Source organism: Rhea pennata, chromosome 1 (genome assembly GCF_028389875.1).
Source record: "Rhea pennata isolate bPtePen1 chromosome 1, bPtePen1.pri, whole genome shotgun sequence".
Taxonomy (NCBI): Eukaryota; Metazoa; Chordata; class Aves; order Rheiformes; family Rheidae; genus Rhea; species Rhea pennata.
In genome coordinates this window covers 137,888,374-137,910,346 of record NC_084663.1, presented here as the reverse complement: position 1 = coordinate 137,910,346, position 21,973 = coordinate 137,888,374, and the positions used below count along the sequence as shown (strand labels likewise).

The window sequence follows — 21,973 nt, the reverse complement described above, 5'->3', positions numbered from 1 at the left end:
TAGACCGCTAATTAAGCAACATCAAAGGATGTAAGTGACCTGCACTCACCTCTTGTCCATCTTTATCTGTGGTGTCTTCTGCGTGGCCTGCCACTGTGGAGAGGAACTGCAGCAGTCGGTGTAGGGTATCGCAGTTACAGGGAGGTAGGAGATAAATGAGAAGCTGTAAGGTGCTTAGCTGTTCATCTGGCTCTAATACTAAGAGGGAAAAAATACATTCTAAGAAAAGCACTCCAACTAGCCTAAATGCAGAACAAATATACTGTTCCCAGCCCAAAGGAAGGCATAAGAATAGATTTGTTAATGGATCATTTTCCTTATAATGTCAGAAGAAATAAAATTTTAAGGAAATATCAGAAATATAACAGATTTTACTAAAGGATTTTTGTTTTAGTTTATCAGATTTTTGCTCACAGGTTCACATGAGCTTTTCCTACTCTACAGAAGAGATGAACATCCATGTTCCACACTCCACCACTGTCATTGAACACAAAAATTTGCTTTGATTTTGTACTTATTATATTCATTTAGGTATAGCTACTGTTATACAGGACATCATTTGGAAGCATTCCAGCCCAGTTTATGCTTTAGCCATTTAAAATTGGTTTTCCTACTGTTTCATGTCTTACAGTGGGACTGGGAAACTGGAAAAGCAACTAGAAAGACCAAGGAAATTCTACATTTTCTGTAGTCTCTTCAACCACCATCACTTTAACTACCTAAAATGCAATGGTAGCCAGTAGCAAAGGTGGGGCAAAGCCAGAACCTCTCACACGAGGCCTCAGAAGAATTTGAAGAACACATACCAAGCAGCTGCTTAAGCTTGAAGGGTCCAAGTTTATTTTCTCCCAAATCTGTGAAATTCTGCAACCAGCTGCTAGCATAGGCCAACATGTTTGGGAGTATGTAATATGAAGGCTCTGAGGACCATTAATTATCATGGAACTTAAACTTTTGAAGCTAGATTTTTGAAACCAGACTGGAATTTTGGTCAATGAACAGCTACAAAAATTAAAAGCATTAATTATGCTAAAGTAACTGGATTCAAATGGGATTCTGTCATCTGCTACTGCAGAATCAATGACAGGACCAGAGTTTAACAAATCACAAAAATCACATCCTATATACAAATATAAAAATATGTATCAGTAGATACAAGTGAAATCTCTATTGTTCTAGTTTTCTGCTCTACACTTACACACAGCATGAACACCAAGGAAAGACCTTAGCAAATTATAAAATACAAATATTTGGAGTGAACCAAGGCTAGGGAATTAAATGCGCAGAAAACATAATATGGATAGTGGAGATTACAGAATTCAAAGAGCTAAACTTTTGAAAACCAGTAAATCAAGATGCCGCAAAGCTCACAGAGAGTGTTGATGAAAGGTGTATAAAGTTCCCTGGTGAGAAGTGGGTCAGGCATGTCACGCAGAAATTCCTTTAATAAAGCAGCAACGTCATGAATGCTGTGCTCTTCGTCTAACACAACATCTACACCTCGGTCAAACTCCTCACGTAACTGAAAAAGATCATGACAAAAATCAGTTACTCCACATTGTCCCAATTAGTCTGTTCCAACAGAGAACATATTTTAAGATGTAGATGTGTACCCATTTACGCTTTCCAGATTGCAGAAGACTAGTTACCGTTGATGTGTAATTGCGTAATTGCTGCTTATCCCCTCATACAGAATTTAAAATTTGTATTGGACTGTAATAAAACACTTCTTTACAACTCATATAAGGCACTTTTTTATGAAAAAAGGCATATAAGTAAATTTAATGTTTGTAGAAATGTGAAATTAATATCATAGACAGAAACCAGGGAGAATAGGAAATCTGCAAGACAGGCTTTCTTGTACCTTACTGCATTGTTCCAAGATCTCAGGATCAGACTAAGAAGACTGAAAGGCGTATTTCATGACATAACTGTTTTTGTACCAAAATTTTAATAAGAATAGTAAAAACAGCGTTAAAGGCCACCGAACTCACATTTCTTGTGTGAATTAAAATGGCAATTTGAACATAAGCAGCAAGTACCCAGGTTCACTAAGACTTCATGGCACTTGTCCACACACATCCTGTTCCATTTTCCTGATTTAGTTATATTTGCTAAGTGATCACCACTAGGGAGCTAACAAACACCAAACTAAAACCATCATGAGCTACTGCTATTTTTCCAGTTACAGTTCCCAGACAAAATACTGTGTAAATTGAAGGCATCAAACTTCTCAAAGGCAGAAGTAATCACTCTCCCATATCTGACAAGCCTTATGAAAAGATTAAAACCTGACTTTCTGAAGAGATTTCCCAGCATCAATAGCAGAATTTGGCACATACTTTCTTCAGGCCAAGAGTTCCATTTCTTACTGTCATGTTAATTTTTGAAATAGTTTTAAAAGTACTTCCAAGGAGAATTTCTTATCTTTGCTGATATTATGAGGAATCATGATCTCACATGTAACTTCTTTTGAGAATAATTATAGCCAAATCTAACTGAACAACAGGAAATTTCAGGTATCAGCCTCCTTTAGCAGGGTTAAAATGTATTACAGGCATATTGTAGGGAAGAAAGAAGATAAAATACAAACAAACTACGTGCTTGTGATAATCTGTGGCAAATCTTGATCACAGGCAAATCTATGTGAGTGTAAATAGGGTGTAGGAATGCAGAAAATCTTGTATTTTTTGTTGCAAGTGTGCAAGTGTATTGGGTGTGAAAGACATTCTATAAAAGCTGGAGTCTCCTTCCTAATTTGTTACATAAGACTACTATTAATATCATCAGTACTAATCATCATGAATAATTAATCATAATTAATGATCACTAATTAAGTATGTTATTAAGACTGGGAGTTTTTCAGATTGGTGTTAAATTTTGAACATCACTGTGCAACACCATCAATTACCTCCATCCAGAGGGCTGCATCTGCACAGCTACAGAAGCAACTGAGGAAACAGATTAGCACTGCATTAGGAATTTGGTCTTCCTAAATAGCTGTCTGAATCATAAATTGCTGCTACAGCCTTCAATATAGCACTTCTGATCTGCTAGCCCCATGAGATCTAGACAGCATAACTAGCCCAATATCAAATAACCATCGGTGGAACAGGGACACGTTTCAGGCTGAGCTATGACAGCTGTGGAAAAAAACATATATTTTTGCGTTTAAACCTTAATTCTTGTGGACTTCAATAGCACTGAATGCTTTTGGAAAGTGCCCTTGGGAAACTAGAGCATCCACCGGTGTGCAAGACGTGGGAGCTGAGACCATCCTAGCTGGGAGAGGCAGCAGCCAGCAACATTCAAGCCATTAGGCCCTATGGGGAGGGCTGCCCTCCATCCACTTAGCAACCTTGCTCTGCTCATGCAAATTTATCTTTTCTGGGCAAATGATAGTACCTGGCATATGGCCATACCACATGTAGCACTCGGAACCAACACTAGCATGGGAATCTTTACGCTATACCCCACTGATTGTGAAAATATTCTATGCTGGTTTGTAACAGACAAGTTTGCTTTAGATTTTTTTTCCCTGCTCAGCAATCGCAAACCTTGCTGGCACATTTATTACTTATTTATTTATTGCAACAAAATGCAGTTGAAAGAGGACATTTTCTAACTGGGAGGAGGCAGGGGTGCAAAATTATGCCTATTTTCTATACAAGAAAAACTAATCAACAGCTGCAAAAGCACAACAAAATTTGAGTATTGGGTTTGGCTTTCCATGGTTCAGAAAATGAAAGGAATTTTAATTGAATCCAGATTTTCCTATGTGTTCATGTTGACAGCATTTATTATTGTAACTGCAAGGGCCAAGTTGACACTTCCATGTTGTTTAATAAAATAAATTAGTTCACCTAATTCAACAAATTAGTCCATGTAATAGAATACATAAATAGCTAAATCTCTTGATTTCCTCAGCTTTTGAAAACATAGTAAAAGCAAAACTGGTGAAAGTCAGTGATGTTAAAAGTGAGGCTTAGCTTACAAGCAAATGATCACAAGCCCTCTTCTTTTTTCCAGAGGTATGATGCAATTGTACTTATCTCTGCATAATAATATATGTTTTCTCACTGAAGCCTGCAATGCAAATGTCAGGCAACTTACTCTTCCATACTTTTGTGGTACATCAGCCACTCAGCAACAGAAACTGGTAGAGAGTAAACTACAAATCAAGAGGTTATGCTGTCCCACCAGTCAGAATGGAGTCAGATTAGCTATTCAAGGTAACTTTCCAGAGAGCCAACCATTATGCTGTGTAGTTTTGCAACACAAATCTTATTGTGGGGACTCCTTTCTGCTTGGTCTTTTAAACTTTTCATCTTCTTCATTAAGACTCACATAAAGTGCTATTTTCTACTATTTTGTCACTTCAACATGCACAGGACTTCTGGGAATAACAATGAAATAATTCAACGGAGGGAACACCCACTTCTGCCTTTGTCTCTGGAACCTAACTGTACACTATCTTTGCTTTTTCAACATTTGGCTGAGACTAGGACTTGGATGGGACTGCTCTGACCTTGAAGCTTAATAGGGGTAAAAGAAAGGTGAAATTTGGGAGCAGCAATTTGAGGGTCAAAGAGATTGTTTTCTGCTTGCATATCTTCTCATACTGTAAGTTTTCCAAAAAAGATTTACAGTTTGGGTTTACTTTGGGAGCTTCAGCTGTTTCTGAGATGAAACTAGCAGCCAACATTTTTTTTTCCCTACAGTGTAACCTTTGGAAAATTTCATCACTGTAGTCTATTCAGATCTCCAACTCTCTGTTACTTCTGCAGAGCAAAACATACAAAGACTGTTAACCTGCTGAGATCCTGACAAGGATTTCATCAAAGGCAAAAGATGACTGGAAATGGCCTGTTATGAGCTATTATAAACACAGTAAAGTAACTGACACAAAAAGCCATAATTTCATCAAGTAAGGGATAGGGAAGAAATCACCTAACAGGAAGCAATCACATTTGTTTCTATTTTAGCTGATGAGGGAAAAGCAGTGACACTTGCATCCATATCCACTCACCTGTCTTACTCTCTTTTTTGAGCTTCCAACTCTGAATATTCCTACTGTCTGGAGACCTGCAAGTATAACACATTACAGAACTGTTTTATTGTTTAATATTCTGCTGAAAGTTGCACTGAATCAAAGCAATCTTGGCTATTTGTGTACTTAAGAGTAGAAAAAACATATTCCTCTATAAACTCGTATACTTACCACACTGAGGCAAACCTCAGCTGTCTTGGAATAAGTAGTCATCCAGTGTGCTTTTTAAGGACCTCACATCACCTAACCTGCAAAACAGCATCTAAGTGACATTTCCTGTGATGCCATTCTGAAATATTGAGGCACTGCTTGGTATTTGGAGATGACACTTCCAGGACTGATATCAAAGGAAACAGGCAATGAAATAGCTGAATACTTGGACCCTGAGCTGTGTCTTTGAAAAGCATGTGGTGTTTGGGTTGCCCCCTGGCTCTATACCACCTATCACTACAAAGCTGAGCGTTTCCTTGAAATGGACACAAGCAGGACACTCAGGCAGAGTGAGTGCCTTGGGAATTGTACAAACTTTATAGGGCAGGAAGAGTTACTATGTAAAGGGATAGCTATAAAGTACTATTGTACTTGAGGCAAAGTGCAGCCAGCATGTTTGCTTGTTACAGCATTTAGACTTGAAGCTATCTGGGAATGAGTGTTGCCTACTGTTCCATGAGGAACTAGTTCATACCTTCTTGTGGCTCTGCAAGTGTTACCAGAATATCAAAACAAGCAGTAATATGTGGATACTGAATGGGATAAATGCTGCAAATAACAAAAACTGAAAAAAATTGACAGTAAATGAGATACTGTGCTCTTTAGCAGTGAGAATTTGAATGGAAATTTTAGAGATTCAAACACTTGTGCACATAACACCATTTTACATCATTATCATTTTCAAAAATGAATGAGATTACCTACAAGCTTTTAAAAATTCATAGTTTGACAAAGTCTATTCTGTAGCATTGATCTCCTTTACTGACATACAGGAAATGTAAAATAACCTTGTAAAACAAATGCTTTCCTTCCAGCCATGAGACTATATTGACCTGCTGTAGATGTGTAGCTTTGCAGTGTTTGGAGGTGCAGATTCCCATCAGAGAAATTCAAGTTTCTGAGCCAGCAACATGCCCTTGTGGCCAAGAAGGCCAACAGTATCCTGGAATGCATTAAGAAGAGTGTTGTTTCAATAGATTGAGAGAGGTGATCCTGCCCCTCTACTCAGCCCTTGAGAGGCCACATCTGGAGGACTGTGTCCAGTTCTGGGCTCCCCAGTACAAGAGAGACATGGAGCTACTGGAGAGGGTCCAGCGCAGGGCTACGAAGATGATTAGGGGACTGGATCATCTCTCTTATGAGGAAGGTTGTGAGAGCTGGGCCTGTTCAGCCTGGAAAAGAGAAGACTGAGAGGGGATCTTACCAATGTCTACAAATACCTTAGGGGAGGGAGTCAAAAGGATGGAGCCAGACTATTTTCAGTGGTGCCCAGCGACAGGACAAGAGGCAACAGGCACAAACTGAAACATAGGAAGTACGGGTGACAGAGCACTGGCACAGGCTGTCCAGAGAGGTTGCAGAGTCTCAAAACCCTCCTGGACGGGTCCTCTGCAATGTGCATGACCCTGCTTGAACAGGGAGGTTAGCCTAAATGATCTCCAGAAGTCCCTTCTAACCTCAACCATTCTGTGATTCTGTAATTCTGTGATAAAATCACAGTATCCAAAGGATACTGGGCTAGATGGCCTTTTTAGCTGACTCAGACACTTTGGTGTTCACCAAAGTCAGCTAGCCTGGATTAAAGGGATGAAGGTCATTCATTTCAAATTGAATCAGCCCTATACTTACTTGGTGGCCATGATATCTAATCTCTACAAAAGCTACTGATGACTTGCTTACAATGTTTTCCTTTATATATTTGTAAGCAATGTGGTTTTCAGTTATGTATTATAAAAGCTTGGTGTTGTTGTTTAAATCATAGTCCCTCATTTGCAATAGTCTTTCTTTCAGAGCCAGTAAATTATTTCTTGCTCATCAAATTAGGCATCAAACACATCATTTGGTATTGCAGTTACCATAACTTAATGGTTTGTTTACTATCTGGACATACAATAACTCTGTCTTGCTGTGGCCAAGTCATTTCAGTTTTTTTATAAAACATCCTTATGAGACAAAGATACAGTGCGAGAGATGTTGAACTGATACCTTGATTAAGTACTGCTTCTGCATTACAGAAAGCTTGTGGGAGATTGTGCCTGAACAGGAGCTCCAGAAAGATTATTAAAGACTTAAGAAGAATATTGGCAGACTTAAGAAGAATATTGGCATGAGCTTATAATTCACTTCAGAGAAAGCAGGCCTGAGCCTGAGGCTGGTCAGTAGGACCCAAGCCAGGGACAAACTGAGCAGGAAGCCTTGTAGTGAGGAGAAAAAAAGTTTTCGGAGCTTAATATAATTTAGCATGTGGAGGTTTTTTGTTTCTCCATACTCTATCTTCAAATATTGTATCTAGTAAAGTCTTGCACTGTCATATAAACTACATTTAGCTCTTTACTGTAAGATCCACTGGTTGCTAACAATGATTTCTGGCTGACTGGCACATCTCAGACTTTTCATTCTCAAGGTATTGGCGAACCCGTGGGGTGTAAAGAGCCATTTTTGCCGAGCTGACCACTGCAGCACAAGATGAATGGCCTCCAAAAAACAGCTCTTCCCCCATGAGGGATGGGCCACTTTGCAAGTTTGTAGCATAGCTGCTCAATTTGGGAAGACGTCCTCTAAGTCATCATTTGTGAGGCAGTATCTTTCGCAAAGGCAAAACAGGATGGAAAGTGACTTTTAAAGACATCCTTGCAATGGTAAGCTTACGCCTGTTTTTTTTTAATACACATTTATTTATATTATAATAAAAAATGTATCTGCTACATCTGGGAAAATGAAATGTTCTTACCATGTTTTTCCAAGTGCTGGCAGCAACTATCTACAAGCCGAGGAACCTGCCTGTAAATAGGGTTCAGACTCAGTTTCTTATCTCTTGCCTTTTCTTTCTTGCTCTGAGCTTCTGCTGGCAAAGAAAGCTGGAGAGCTTCCAACAGTCGCGACTGATTGTCATCAAGATCTGTAATAGAGTCCACAGACATTGCGCCCTGTAAAAGATACACACGTGAACAATCAGAACGGCTGGAGAAATCTAAACGCTCCTAATCACAGGCCCTTACCTAACAAAGACTTTCGGCTACCTACATGTTAAATAAACTAATATGAAAGTACATTTTGCTACACAGCTTTCATAAATGAATGAAGCTAGACAAACATAGCACTGGTGTAATGGCTGGGAAAATCAGGACTGTTTCCAGGCTGTTGCTACAAACTACAATGAATACAGATATATATAAAAAAAAACCTAAATGCTTTCCACTCACTTGGCACACCCTTTGTACTGCTCTAAGTCTACACATACTTCAAAACAAGGATCAGTCAGGGTCTGTGTGCACTCCTTGGCACATGTGATATTAGTGTGCATGCAGACATATGCAAATTTTAAAGCCAGATTTCCTACTTCTCCCACATCTTGGACAATTATATCAGTGAAAATGATGCAAATATATATACTTCCACACACCACATACATTTAATTGATTATACAAATAGATACAGCTGCAAAGATTGAAATAATTCTGTTATCATAGTCCAAAGATACACCATAGAAGTATAGCGGTAATTTTCTTTTGATAATTCTACTTCATGTGTCTTGATATTTTGGTATTTTATAATCATTAAAATTCTAATGAAAGCTTTGAAAACCATGTTTGGATTACAGGAAGGGACAAAAGTTCAAACTGTCTGTCCAGGATAAAGCAGCATAAGCAGCAGGAGGTTTCTCGAATATTTTAATGTTCACACTTAAAAATGAAGATTAGTTTATCAAGCTGCAAAATTACCATCACTTCAAAATGATCATTTCCCTCACAATCAGTCAATTTTTATTAAACTTACCAGGAAAAAATATTTTAGGGGAAAACTAGGCTCATAATAATTAAAAAGAACAATTTAATCTTTATTATATTTAGCTATGATATTAACTATATCATATAGAAGTTTTCATGTTAGTTCCCTTTTTTAATTTAGACATTATTTTTAAATTCTCATTTAAAGTATCTCTTGTAAATTGTTTTCTTTCCTTCTGAAAGAAAGAATGCATTTGACAATGACCTAAACAAATTACAGTAACCTTCAGCATACGCTGTTCTAAGAAAAGATAAAGAAAACGTAGAATCCAAGACTTTGCTGACAACTCTGATTTCCTAAAAGCAAGTTGTTCTATTGACAGGTGTATATGTATTTCATACATATACGGAATCTCTGTCTGTGAAATGAGAAACGTTCAGCTGCCAGGGAATTTCCTCCTCTAGGGGCACTGTCTTCCACCAGCCTGGACAACTGAACTTTATAAAGATTTTCAGCTCATAAGCAACTCATATAAAGTCCACTGAGACTTCAACTGAGTTTTAAAAATCTTAGTTCATAACAGCTAAAATAAGAGCCTAACTTATTAGGTATAGACCTGTATCTTATAGCTTATGGAAGACTTATGAGTAAAACACACTCTGAAGCTTTTAGATAAATTCTTTTTTTGTTTTTTGACCTACTTCTCTAAATAATTACTAGAACCTTTGAATGTAGCTTCAATCTTGATTTCTAATGTTTCTCAGAAATACTTTTGCTTGATTCCCTTTATCATTTCCTGCCAAAAGAAAACAAAAAACAAGTAAGATTTTCTGGCTACGATCCACGTGTGTAAAATTCCAAACTGAACAATTCTTCTATTTTGTTTTTAAGGATTTGGGAGCTCAGACATTAAAATTAGTTGCATACAGATAGAACAATATATTATTATAAACAAAACTTTACAAGACTTTCAGTGCTCACTGTACTCTTTTTCCAGCTGAAAAACATCATGGATTACAGTATCATGAGCTTCACTGGAAGTAAATCTAGGGCAATGCTGAGTGACCCTGAAAATCCTATCACCATCCTCACTGTGGCAGTTCCTGCACAGTTCCCATATGATAGGTGCCCTCCTTCCTACCTTGCCTTTACTGGTCCTTCCCTGTTTGTAAGACATCCTCACCTAGTTCTGATCATTATTATCAGAGTCACTTAAGTCGGATTCACATCCCTAAAATAGACATAAATGCAGTCAGTTCTCAGTTATCCTTGGGCAGTCTCTCAAGGTGGTAGATTAACTGAGACGTTGAGCTGGCTTTATGAGAGTGATCTTGAGTTCATTGAGCTAAAGTACACCACCGCTTGGCAGCAGCAAGTCCAGGCCAGCTCTGGTTTAAAACCTCCAAATGCAAAGGAGCACAGTACCAACACACTGCGCAGGGCCAGCCCAGATTCAGGCAAGACCCATTAGTTTGGGCTCAGCCAGACCTAGATGATTGCTGAGCAATGATGCAGGAGATCCTGCATTTTGTTCCCCAGGGCTGCAGGATTAAGCAGACACAATGCTACTTGGACTGCAAAGCCCAGTAACCAAAGAAAAATAAAGTTCCACCTACTGGACACTGTATTTGCACATCATGGGTAATAGTCCCTGCTCTGCCATGAAGAGCTCAGAATCTAAATATAGGGGGTAAGCCTTAAACTCAGCTGAAAGAAAAATGAAGAGAACTGGAGGTTAATGAGGGGAAGGAAAGAGGAGAAAGAAAATGAAGGCTAGAGGGACGATGTGGATCGAAAGTCAGATGAAGCTTTTCATTAAGGCCTACAGAAAGCACTGTTATCTTGAGATCTCTGTTGAAAAGATGAGCAACATTGCAGAATGTGTATGGGATCAAGTACTATCTATGGCAGATCCAATTTGATGCTATACGTACAGCTGCTTGAATAATAAAGCATCATGACTGTTAACAGACAGGACTGCACTTCAGCTTTCTATGCAGAATTTGTGTGAAGAACTGGTTACGTTAATTGGATGTACTACTGAGTCGACATCTTTTTAAAAGATTTCTTAAGTATAATTGAAAATAAACAGTATAATACTGCCCAAGAGAAAATAAATAAGTATAGGCTTCCTTACAATCTCCTAAAAAGCCAGGGGAGTAGAGCACTGTTAAGTAGAAATACAAAAGCCAGGCTCAGTATGCAACATGAGTTGATACTGATGCTAAATATTTGGCAATTCATTAAGTACATTAGTGAATAACTTCGGCACATTCGAGAAAAAAAGTCAGCTCCTCCACATCACATCGCCCACCCTGGTTTATTCTTACTTCTCTGTAAGTGAGCCATGTGCTACTGCATCCTCATGACTATGGCCCAAAGGCTCAAATTCAATACCATGAAAGCTGTGACCCTGGTATTGGAAACAAAACAAAACAGAACAAAAACAAACAACCCCCCTCAAATCTCATAGGCTTTTAGGAACTTGGTCCTGATAGGACTCTGTTTCTTGGCTGTAACATCAGATTTGCATTCCTTCTGCTTCTCGCTATTCAAATACAAGGTAGAGATCTTATCACATGTTGCAAGAACTGCAAATGACCCATATCTGTACACATGAATTATCTTTCTCTCATATGAAAACTGTCTGTGAGGCCAATGAGTGCATGCAGTGTACTTCTAATTTTTGTCATTGTCTATGTCAAATTCTGAAAGATGCTGGCAGATTCCTTTTCACATATACACTCAAGTATACTTTGCACTTGTGTTCAAAATTGCTTTTCATATGGTCTGGAAAGGCCAATAAATAGGTATTATGTGTATGTTATAATGCAGACAGCATGCTCCCAGCTCTTTGCAGACATAATGTAGACACTGTAAGCATAAGCTTCAGCTAACAGTAAGAGGGAAAGAAGGCAGGTCATGGGGCTCTTGAACCTTCTCTTAACTTGCGACTTACGCCAGTTATACCTCTCTTAATTCTGTGGCTTATGGAGCCCTACATAGTATTTCTCCCAAGCAGGTTTCATCCTAGGGAAATGAAGATGAGGAGTCAATTTTACTTTCCAGCATTTGCCCTTGTGCCCCAAATTCTTTCTCAGATTACTTAAAAAGGTTTTATTTTTTAGCAAAGTAAAGAAAGTATTTTACTGTGCATTTTCCTATCTATTACAAATGAAATTAAAAACCAATGCTTTCAAGACCTTTTTTCGTACGGTAACAACTCAATTAAAAAAAGAAAAAATGCCATTCGTAGCTGCAGTACTGGAAAGCTATATGAGTTCAGAGCATAACATTTGCTTATAGCAACAAAACCCTGCCAATAAATGATCTACTAGGTATCTATCTTATACGCAGGATTGAAACTCATCCCAAAGCAATGCACTGTGTTCTGCTGTCAAAGGAATCCTCATAGTTTGTATGTAGAAATTTACTTCTGAGAGTCTACTACAAATTTACATAGATAACTTCTGATTTGACACCGAGAACATGACTGGAATTAGGCCATGGGGATTTTTATTTGTGTAAGAACAGAAATTAATAGTTAGATTTATTTCCAAGTTTGTGGACCAAAATTAATATAACGATACATACAAGTATCAGTCACATAGGTTTAGTCCTCCTCAGCTGAAAAAAAATAGGCTGGTTTGATGGAATTTGTTATATCTATAAGAATTAAACAGAAGGAGGTAGATAAAGTGAGTGAAGAGGAAGACCTCTAAATTATCTCTCTGTCACTTTGAGAACTGCAAAGACTCGCACAGTCCACGTGATCTCCCATCATCATCAGAGAAAGACGATTTTCCACTACAGTTAGAATCTTCTCATACTGGCCGGGTCAGCTCCCATGAAAAAAAAAATCACTGCTTAAACATAATAGAAGAGATATTGCATAACCCACAAATACTTCTCTCTCTCTCTCTCTTTTTTTTTTTTTTTTTTTTTTTTTTGGTGCTGGCTAGAACCTCCAAACCTACTGGTATGCATCATGTTGTTGTGGGTGTACTTACACGTCTCCTTGCTCGTGGTGCTGGCTCTGGTGTGTTAGGAGAAGTGGATTCATTTGGTGTTTCTGAGGTTGAGCTAAGAGATGAGTTACTGCTTGAAAGTTCTTTGTTCTGTCTTTTAGATCCAAATGGTAAGAGAAAGGCCACAAAATCTGAAACATCTTTTTGCTCTTCCCTCTGAGAGTCCTGCTTGAGTTTGTAGGCCCGGTCATTGGCAATCACTTGGGACAAAGGCATTCCAAAAGCCTGGGGAGTAAATTCTGCAACAACAACAACAAAAAATACTTATAGAACAGCTGATATTTATTTAGTTCAAAAAGAATTCAGCATTAAGCTGTTAAAAATAAAAAAAAAAAAGTCTGAAGTCCCTTTAAATGTACAATAATTCCAATGAGGTAAAGTATTGCATAATCACAACATTCAAGAAATAATAGGACAAGTGCAAGGTAACTGCAATTTACGGTAGCAGAATTCTGTTTCTAGTTGGATCATACAACATATACCACATAGAACCTTGGAAAATTAATTGGGATCAGATCTGATAAAAATTTTAATTTCCACTGAAATTAATCGGAAGTCAGGTACCTTTAGCTACATCCAGATGAACCACCAGAGGCTCTAGAATCATGAAGCTGGGAACTTGCCAGAACATGCCACAGCGCTCTCATGTTTCATACCCTTTCACCAGGTCTTTCTCGCAAATGCTGCAGGGCCAGCATTAAGGGTAATAGTAAGCACGTGGGTCTCACTACAGTGTGAAGGGTATGTACCTGTACAGGGAGTTTGTAAGTGCATCCAGTCTGTCCAGCATCAGCTGTTCAAACTAAGCCTTCAAAGGTCTGGTCCTCAGGCCCTTTTTCATATATAAGAATTATATAACCTTCAATATACTGGTAAGATTAAACCAGTTGTAAGAGTGGTATACCAGTATAAAGATTATTTGTAACAGTATAAAAGTAAGTATTGTTATATAAAAACAGAACATCAGGTTTCATCAATTAAAAAACAAGCAATCCCATCACAGCTCAGTATAACTGCACAGTATATACATCAATATAATTGTAATGTACAAAACCTGAAATATTTTAGATCTCAAAGTCAAATGCTCAAATCTTTTGCAAAAGAGAAAAATATTCCACAGCACATCAGCCAACAACAACAAACCTTGAAGTTCTGATCACTAAGTTTCAAATCTAGACCCATCTGAAATTAATGGCATCAAAGCTATTGGGTCAGACTGCAAAACAGAATTATTTTGTGTTCAAGTGGAGCAAAATAGCTATTGAGTCAGTTCATCGTGGTGAAAATGGGTGTGATTTCAACTAGACTCCAGCTTCAGACCTGCTTTTATCAGGGATAAATAAGGCACTAGAGATTCAAAGCAAATTTTTATTTAAACGGACTAAAAAGGGAACAAGAACCAAACAAAAATTCCTCACATATTCATCTTCACTTCTGTCACAATCATCTAAATGTTTAAAGCCTAAAGTTCCTCTTGGGACTAAAAGACCAGCTATATCTTTTAGGACACTTTCAAATTTTATCTGTTTGCATTATCATTAAGATTAAAGTAAGGCACTGAAAAGAAGATTATGCTTTATGAATCTTGGATGAGAACATTACTATTGTACTGAAGGGATAAGGATCCATTGTTCTGATTTGGTGAAAAACATTACTGCCCTTTAGAAGTATGAAATGTTAAGATATGAACTAACTTTGATGGCCATGCAAAACTAAATCAGGAAGTAGATCCTCACAAATCAAGCAAGTCTGGAGGTGACCAGTGAGTAAAATGACTTCTAAATGACATCTAAATTGATTGCATTTAACTCAGAATAAGAAAGAATATCATCACATATGTATCAAGCAATGCAAGGATTGCCAATTTCAAGAGTCCACAGTTAGACCTTCCCTTCTACACCCAATGGAGTGTGACTGCAAAATGATGAGACTATTAGTATTGAAATATTCTATTGTTCCAAATTATCCAAAGTTAACATTAAAGATCACCAACTTACTTTGAAAAATCATGTGAAACACACCTGCAACATGACTTCCGTTCTGGCTGCCTAACTGGGTACTTTGTTACACCTCCAGTATCACCACGGATCTGTCCTTCCACAACCCTCACTGAAGAAAGCACACTGAACCAAATCAAATCCTGAAACAAGAAATATTTCTCTGTTCTTAGCTTTTAGTTACTTGTGCTTCAGAATGGGAGGTGACAGCAGTGGGTAGCCCCAGGAGGCCCAACAGCACGTAGATGCTGTTGATCACACAGCAGTGCTACACAGGGGGTGAGATCTAGTGAGATCCCAGAGCTGCTCCAAAGGATTTCCTTGAAGTGACTCTCTCCCTCATCTTCACTAGGTAAAGGCTGGTATTTTGAGGTAGGTGTTGCCCCTCCTCCCAAGCCCTCAGCTGTGGGACGCGGGGTTTTGATCCCTCTTATTCGCCACGTCTGTGGTCTGTGCCGCAGGGGAAGGACACAGAGGCGGGCTTGGTGGTGCTTCGCTGTAGGCCTCTTAGAGGACATGAACCGCTTCTCCAGTTTCTCAGTGTCTGGCAGAGACGGGGAACTGGATGAAAACCAGCTGGCGTATCTTCAGACTAAATACAGATGGAAGTGATGCTGGCTGGCAGTGGTAATTACTTTGAAGAAATGGCAAAATCAGAAACTTCTTGTTCATTTGTTGAAATTCAGAAGAGTGGCTGCATCCTCCATCATGTCACGGCCTTCAGTTCTCACCAGAACTACTGAGGGGGCTAGGGATGTTTTGCCCACAACTCCTTGGAAGTATTCAGTTCCCACAAGTTCCTTGTTCGATATGTCATGTCCATAACAGAGAAAGTCAGCCTTTCTGAAGCTTCAGATTCATTAAAAAAGGCAGGAGCCATAGTCACACAAAGGACTTAGCAACTTCTTGCTGGGGGAACAGGACACTGACTCAGATGTGAGATGTATAGGTGTAAGGCTCTGGTTCCACAGCTAAGCTAAAAGTACCAACCATGTATTTGTTACGTATAGGCTGGAGACCCCCACCATCAGAGTTGTTTCATTCTGTGTAAAGAAATGGTCCTTGGAGCAGGGGCTCAAACTTTGGTCTGCTATACACTGAGTGCCATGGCCACAAAGCTACTGAGTCATGCACTCCTTTTAAGTCCAGTTAAAATTTGGTTATTCACTTGCTCAATTATTAAAGTGGACAGCTTGAAAAGAAATTTTGGAGAGAGCACCATGTAGGACTGTGAAACAACCTGGCACTCTTTTGCTGTTCTGGAGCAGTGCATGAACTCTCTTACCAGAAAGTCCATTTTGCAACTAAGGCAGGTTTCTTAACAAAATTTTGACTAAAACTGGTACATTCCAAAAAAAGAAAAAAAAAATCTTTCTGTGCCGGTAAATCAGCATTTTCTAATAAAAAGAAATATTTCATATAAAAACTCCCAGCCAGTTCAAATAAAAGTTTCATTGACCAGAAATCCTTTTCTTTGCTTATCAGATAATCCATTGCTCATACACTAGCCACACAGTTAGCATACTTGGCCTCATGCCACACAATCCAAGTACAGTTTTGAAGACTTCTCTGAAGCTTCAGCTAGCAGAAACTGTGGCTTCCATCCCACGAACCACAGCAATCTAGTAAAAACCAGGGGTCTATACTCTAGACCTTAATGAGGCCTCCAATGCTAGTCAAATGAACAACATATAGCACAGCAATTTTTCATAGTCTTCTTAATCTTCTCCCCCCCCCCACAAGGTACAGCTTAAGTGCTGATTTTGAGCTGATGGAGCCTTGTGATTAAATTCTATTGAGGTACTTGTACTAATCATTTTTAAATGACAGGAATGGAGTGGGAGACACCTGAAAGACTAATATGCTCTCAGAGGGATTTTTAAATCAGACACTTTGGCTGGCCAGACTGGGTAACTCTGCTTTCGCTAACTACAGTTAACCACTTCAGATCTGGAGAGAGAGAGCAGTGAAAGGAAGAAAAGATGGAAGATGGAAACCATAATCCATTAATGGGATGGTAAAACTCCCTCCATCTGACAGTTTGTCAAAACACTGAACTGACTGCAGAAGATCAAAGGTAAGACAAAGTGCTCTCAGCAGTAGGAGTAGGAGTGCAGGTGAAACTCACTCCTCCAGCTAGTCTGAGCTCATTTACCTTCAAGAAGTGATGTGAGACCTTCCCAGTTATTTGGGTTTTGTGTGTAGGAAGGACTTTGTTTTTTAAAAAATTAAGATGTTCTTCAATACTTCAGGTAATATTAATGTAAAATACAACAGAAGGTTGTTTTGAAAGACTGTTCACATGCCTACAGAGGGACATTTTGTGAGTTTTAAAAGAAGCACAATAGGGCACTGAAAAGGCTTGCAAAAATAAATTTCTGATGAACTGTAATGAAAAAGAAGCTTCATACGCTCAGCTCTTTCCCTAGGCTATTCTCAGGCATGCTGACATTCTTACATGTCAAATTACTGAAGAAGAATAAATGGAAGCAATAAGAACTACCTCTAAATTTACTAAGAACGGCTGCGAAATAAACATGGAAGAAGATGTTGAGAATTTCTAAATGTAACTAAAGGAAAATCAAAGATCTGTTCCTGGACATGCATCTCTCACAGAGTTAGCAGCACCTCTTTTTCTCAGAAACAACAGCATGTATCTGTTCTCATATATCTTAGCTCTGCTAAGGCCCCACAGAGGAATGCCTCAAGCATTTACATTCCACACAGGAACATGACCAGAAGGGATGACTCCTGGTTGCCAAACAAATCTTACAATAAGTGATTATTATTTCTGAATATATCTCATCGTTCACCTGCAGAGTTTACTGGAAGTACGCACAAACAGAGCTCGTTTATTGATAAAATCTTCCAGGAGAAACCCTTTCTGAGAAGCACCTCTCCCTGGAATGCTTGAGTGGGCTCTCCAAGGAGGCATGCTTATGCTGACCTCCCTTTCGCTTGCAGGAGGCAGATGAAAGGCACTGCCCCTGCCCTCGTCAAATTTAGCACTGAATTTGTAAGGCAACAGAACCCGGCTGCCAGCATGCAGAGCATCCTGAGAATTTCTTATTCCAGGCACCACTGACATTTTACTGTTCTCCTAGCCTGAGTACTGTTTGTCAGCAGCTAACGCAAATGTTTGGAGACATATGCGGACAACACGATGATAGTCACGATGGCCCTAAATAACAAGGAGGCAAGCTAGAGAAAAGCAAAGACATCAACAGCAGCTGAAAATATTGCCTTTAATATCTGGGTGGAGTGCTGCTCTCCTATTTAGTTCTTTTACATCCGGCAAGTTTTGCTATATCCTGCTCTGGTGAGTCACTCAGAGAAGTAAAAACAAATGAAAAAATACTTTAGATTTTTTTCTCTTTTAATTAGATGATGACAGATGTACCCATCAAATATGCCAAAGCAATATCAATCTAATTTAAAGCATATTCAATTTTACTTTAGTGTCTGTGACGACCTTCAAAAGTATAACAGTTTGCAGAAACTCTCATTTAACTGATAGGCAGGTTGATCGAATGATCTAGCTAAATAAAATGTGATGTTATGAGAGCAAAAACTCCACAGATTGGACGGAGTCCTAAAATATGAGTGATTACATCTCAGAACAGTCCTGGAAGATAGGAGTACCATATCCTTTTGATTATGCTTCTAAAGTATAGCCATCAGTTGGAGTGGAGTTGAGGGAGAACTGTCTCAGGCACAAATCTGTGAAAGGTTGTACCTCCAGGCAGAATTACTCTAAAAGTCTCCACCCTAGAGCGGTTCAGCACGTCTGTGCTAAAGGGGAAGAATCGTCAGGCAAGGTCAAGTACAAAAATCCTCCACGTTCTTTTTCAGGAACTGCCCATACCCATGGACAGAGCTGACTGTGAGCACTATAAATGCTCTTTGCACTAAGGTGGCCAAAACTTGTCTATAAAAAGTGTTCTGGGTATCTGCTTCTCTGTTTCCACTTTGACATCCTTCTTCTCCCTGTTTCCTTCTCAGAATGGTGTGGTTTAACTAGTGACCAAGACAAAAATGAAGAAGGCATTCCTTACAAGCATGAGGACTAGTGACCTGCAAGGGTGAATGAGTAAGTACTCTTGGCCTTTTGTGTGAGCACACCCACGTCCACAGTGCAGAGTGTTTGTTTTGGACTGGTTGCCCAGTAATGGAAGATATTCTCTTTATAAAATAAACGGTAGACATGCTTGTTAAAAAAACACTGTGGAACAGAGCAGGATAATACTCTCAGCTTGCTGTGACACACAAAGTGAGAGAGGTTAACTTTGACTTGGGCTTCGGTAACACAGAGATCATTGTTTAGGGAAGCAGGTGTGGCTCAGCCAGTATGTGAGCACTGCGGCCTCATCTTTACAAACACAAGCAACACCAACCCTTTAAGGTCTACATTTTTCTTTCAAAAGCCAGCTCTTGTGTCTGTACTCTCACAACATCATCTGAAGGCTTGGGGACTGTGTCCCTCCTAATTCTTGAACCTCATGCCCTTGTCCCTCATGCATAGCCCTCCAACACTGCCTGATGCCCCACATGAAGCACAGCTTCCACCATGCACATACACATCCCAAGCACATGCAGCACAGCAGTATGTGTTATGCTGTGCTGCTGCTTACCACAGCAAATAGTTATTCTGGACCAACCATGCTAGGCTAACTGCCTATGCAGCACAACTTTGTTATAGGTTTGCTATAGGCAATGAATTACACAGCTTTCTTCTCAATCTGCTGACACAGCTGGTTGGGAACCTAAATCCTTCTGATTTCCTGGCTCTTTGTGCCCTTACTGACTGACCTGCCATCTCTGTCAGTCCAGCAGACCCAATGGAAGAAGAAGAAATATAAATTCTGCTATTCAAGTAGTGCTGGGCTATTTACCCTTAGGTTTGTGTTTCTATAGCAATTTGTATAAGGGGAGAGCATATAAGACATCCTGGAATTCACACTATAAATGAGAAAGAGACAACAGAAGATGGGAGGAAGAGGATAAAGAGGAGGGGTACATGTTGGAAATGGCCTGAAGTTTAAAAAAAGTGTGTGGGGGGGAAATTAAGAGGATCAGCATAGTATTTGTTAAAAATGCATGGCTGAGGTTAGTCAGAAGATATGAGCAATGCCAAAAACCAGGAAGTATATAAATATATAAAAAGATGAAAAAGCACAAAGTGCTGACCTTTGCTGTGGGCAACTACTGAGCCCTAAATGGAAAGGTGAACTCAGAAAAATCTATATTAATAAAAAGAGAACATCCATCGCAAACGTAACTAATAAAATGGAGTATAAATGCTAACATGCAAGGTACATCTAAAAAAGTCCCAAATTTATAATTGCAGAAAATATTATTATTCATGAAGTGCTCAAGCAGTATTATTGAGTGATTATCAGAAACAGAGGTCAGGTGAAATAAAGTGAGGCTATAAGGGAATCATGAAAGTCCAAAGCAAGGCACAAGAAAAATGTTTGAAGTATCTCTGCTCACAGAGAATTAAGAGGAACAAAGAGTAATGCTGCAGTAAGTATTTATATACATCACAAGTGGAAGCTATCATCTCTTAAGGCCAAAGGAAAAAACAAAGGAAAAGTGGCATTGCAGGAGCTCTGGAAATACAATTGCAAAGATCCACTGGGTTGACACAACAAAATAAAGTCTTTGATGAATTATATCTATTATCTCTAAAATCAGCTACTGCAATAAAGAAAAATGTGAATAAAAAGATGTAATATACTTAAGACTGTCAAAATAGCTTCTAAGTAGAAACTTTCAAGGGAGACTACTAAAGTATCATAGAATCATAGAATCAGTAAGGTTGGAAGGGACCTCCAGAGATCATCTAGAGTGTTATCCATACGGGGGGAATAGATAGAAGTTCTTATTGGATCAAAAATTTGTGATAGACAGAAAATTTTAAAAAGACACAATTAGTCATTTGCCATTTCCTAAGCTTAAGAACACCCCAAAGATCCATATGAAGATGAACATCAGGCAAATGTGCTGACCAGAAGGGAAGGTTTTGCACAAAACTATGTTGCTTTGTACTCCTAAGTCTAAAGAGAATTATGGGAAAAAATAAGGAAACTAGCAGCATAATGAGTGATTAATTACACTCCAGCCAAATGTGAAGTAATGTACACTGAAGGGAGCAGTATGATAGATTTTTCCCCAAAGGTGATTATAAAATCATTAAACCACTTCCTCGAAGGCTTGTTCCGCATGTGGACTCAGTACTGCATCAAGCGATTCTCATAACAAATGAGAGATTTTACTCTCTGTTATTCACAAAGCAAAATGGGATGCAACTGGATTTATCCAAACAAAAGCATTGAAGGACTTTTCATTTTAGAAAGATTAATGCAAATAGTTTCCAGTCATTTTCAAACCAAGAAAATAATAATCACATATGAAGTCATCAAATAAACAAAAATTAAAGGAAAAGCATGTTCTTTCCAATAAATACAAAACAACTTTCTAAAGAAGATACTCATTTTTTCATGGAATTTCAAAGTTCCATTCTTCTACTAAATTTGATTAGGATCAATAACATCAGATTAACCAAATCGCTTCACTGTTATAAATTTGTGTGTTTGCATGTATGTTTGTGGAGTGGGGTTCAATAGTGTTTTACTTTTTCAGAACTTCTTTTCTAGGAGTGAACACAAAATTATATGCACAATTACCTACATGCACAAAACAATAATTTCAGAGACTAGTTTGAAGTCTCCATCTCTAGACTGCGTTCAAAAGGCAGTAAATTACAGGTCAAGTCCAGTGGATTAGGACTCAGCTCATAAAGCTGATCAGTGTCCAAACAAAAGAAGTCCAACCATATCTGTCAATCTATGTCATTTGAAGTATATTAAAAGCCAACAAGGCGGTTGCACTGAAGCATTTATACATTTTAAACAATGGCTATTTTCTTAAGGTGAAAAAGAAAAACCAGTCAATTG

The 21,973-nt window shown here is 38.7% G+C and overlaps 1 protein-coding gene across 4 annotated transcripts in view; it reads right to left on the bottom strand.

Annotated features, from left to right (window-relative positions):
* Positions 1-21,973, bottom strand: part of ARHGAP6 (Rho GTPase activating protein 6) — a 334,401-nt gene that overhangs the window by 20,005 nt on the left and 292,423 nt on the right. For all 4 annotated transcript variants that reach the window (XM_062601142.1, XM_062601150.1, XM_062601153.1 and 1 more), the window contains exons 4-8: positions 13,000-13,256; positions 7,992-8,187; positions 5,030-5,085; positions 1,372-1,522; positions 50-198 (exon numbers count right to left, since the gene is read on the bottom strand). In XM_062601142.1, the coding sequence (XP_062457126.1) occupies positions 50-198; positions 1,372-1,522; positions 5,030-5,085; positions 7,992-8,187; positions 13,000-13,256 (809 nt within the window). The remainder of the gene's footprint in view (positions 1-49; positions 199-1,371; positions 1,523-5,029; positions 5,086-7,991; positions 8,188-12,999; positions 13,257-21,973) is intronic.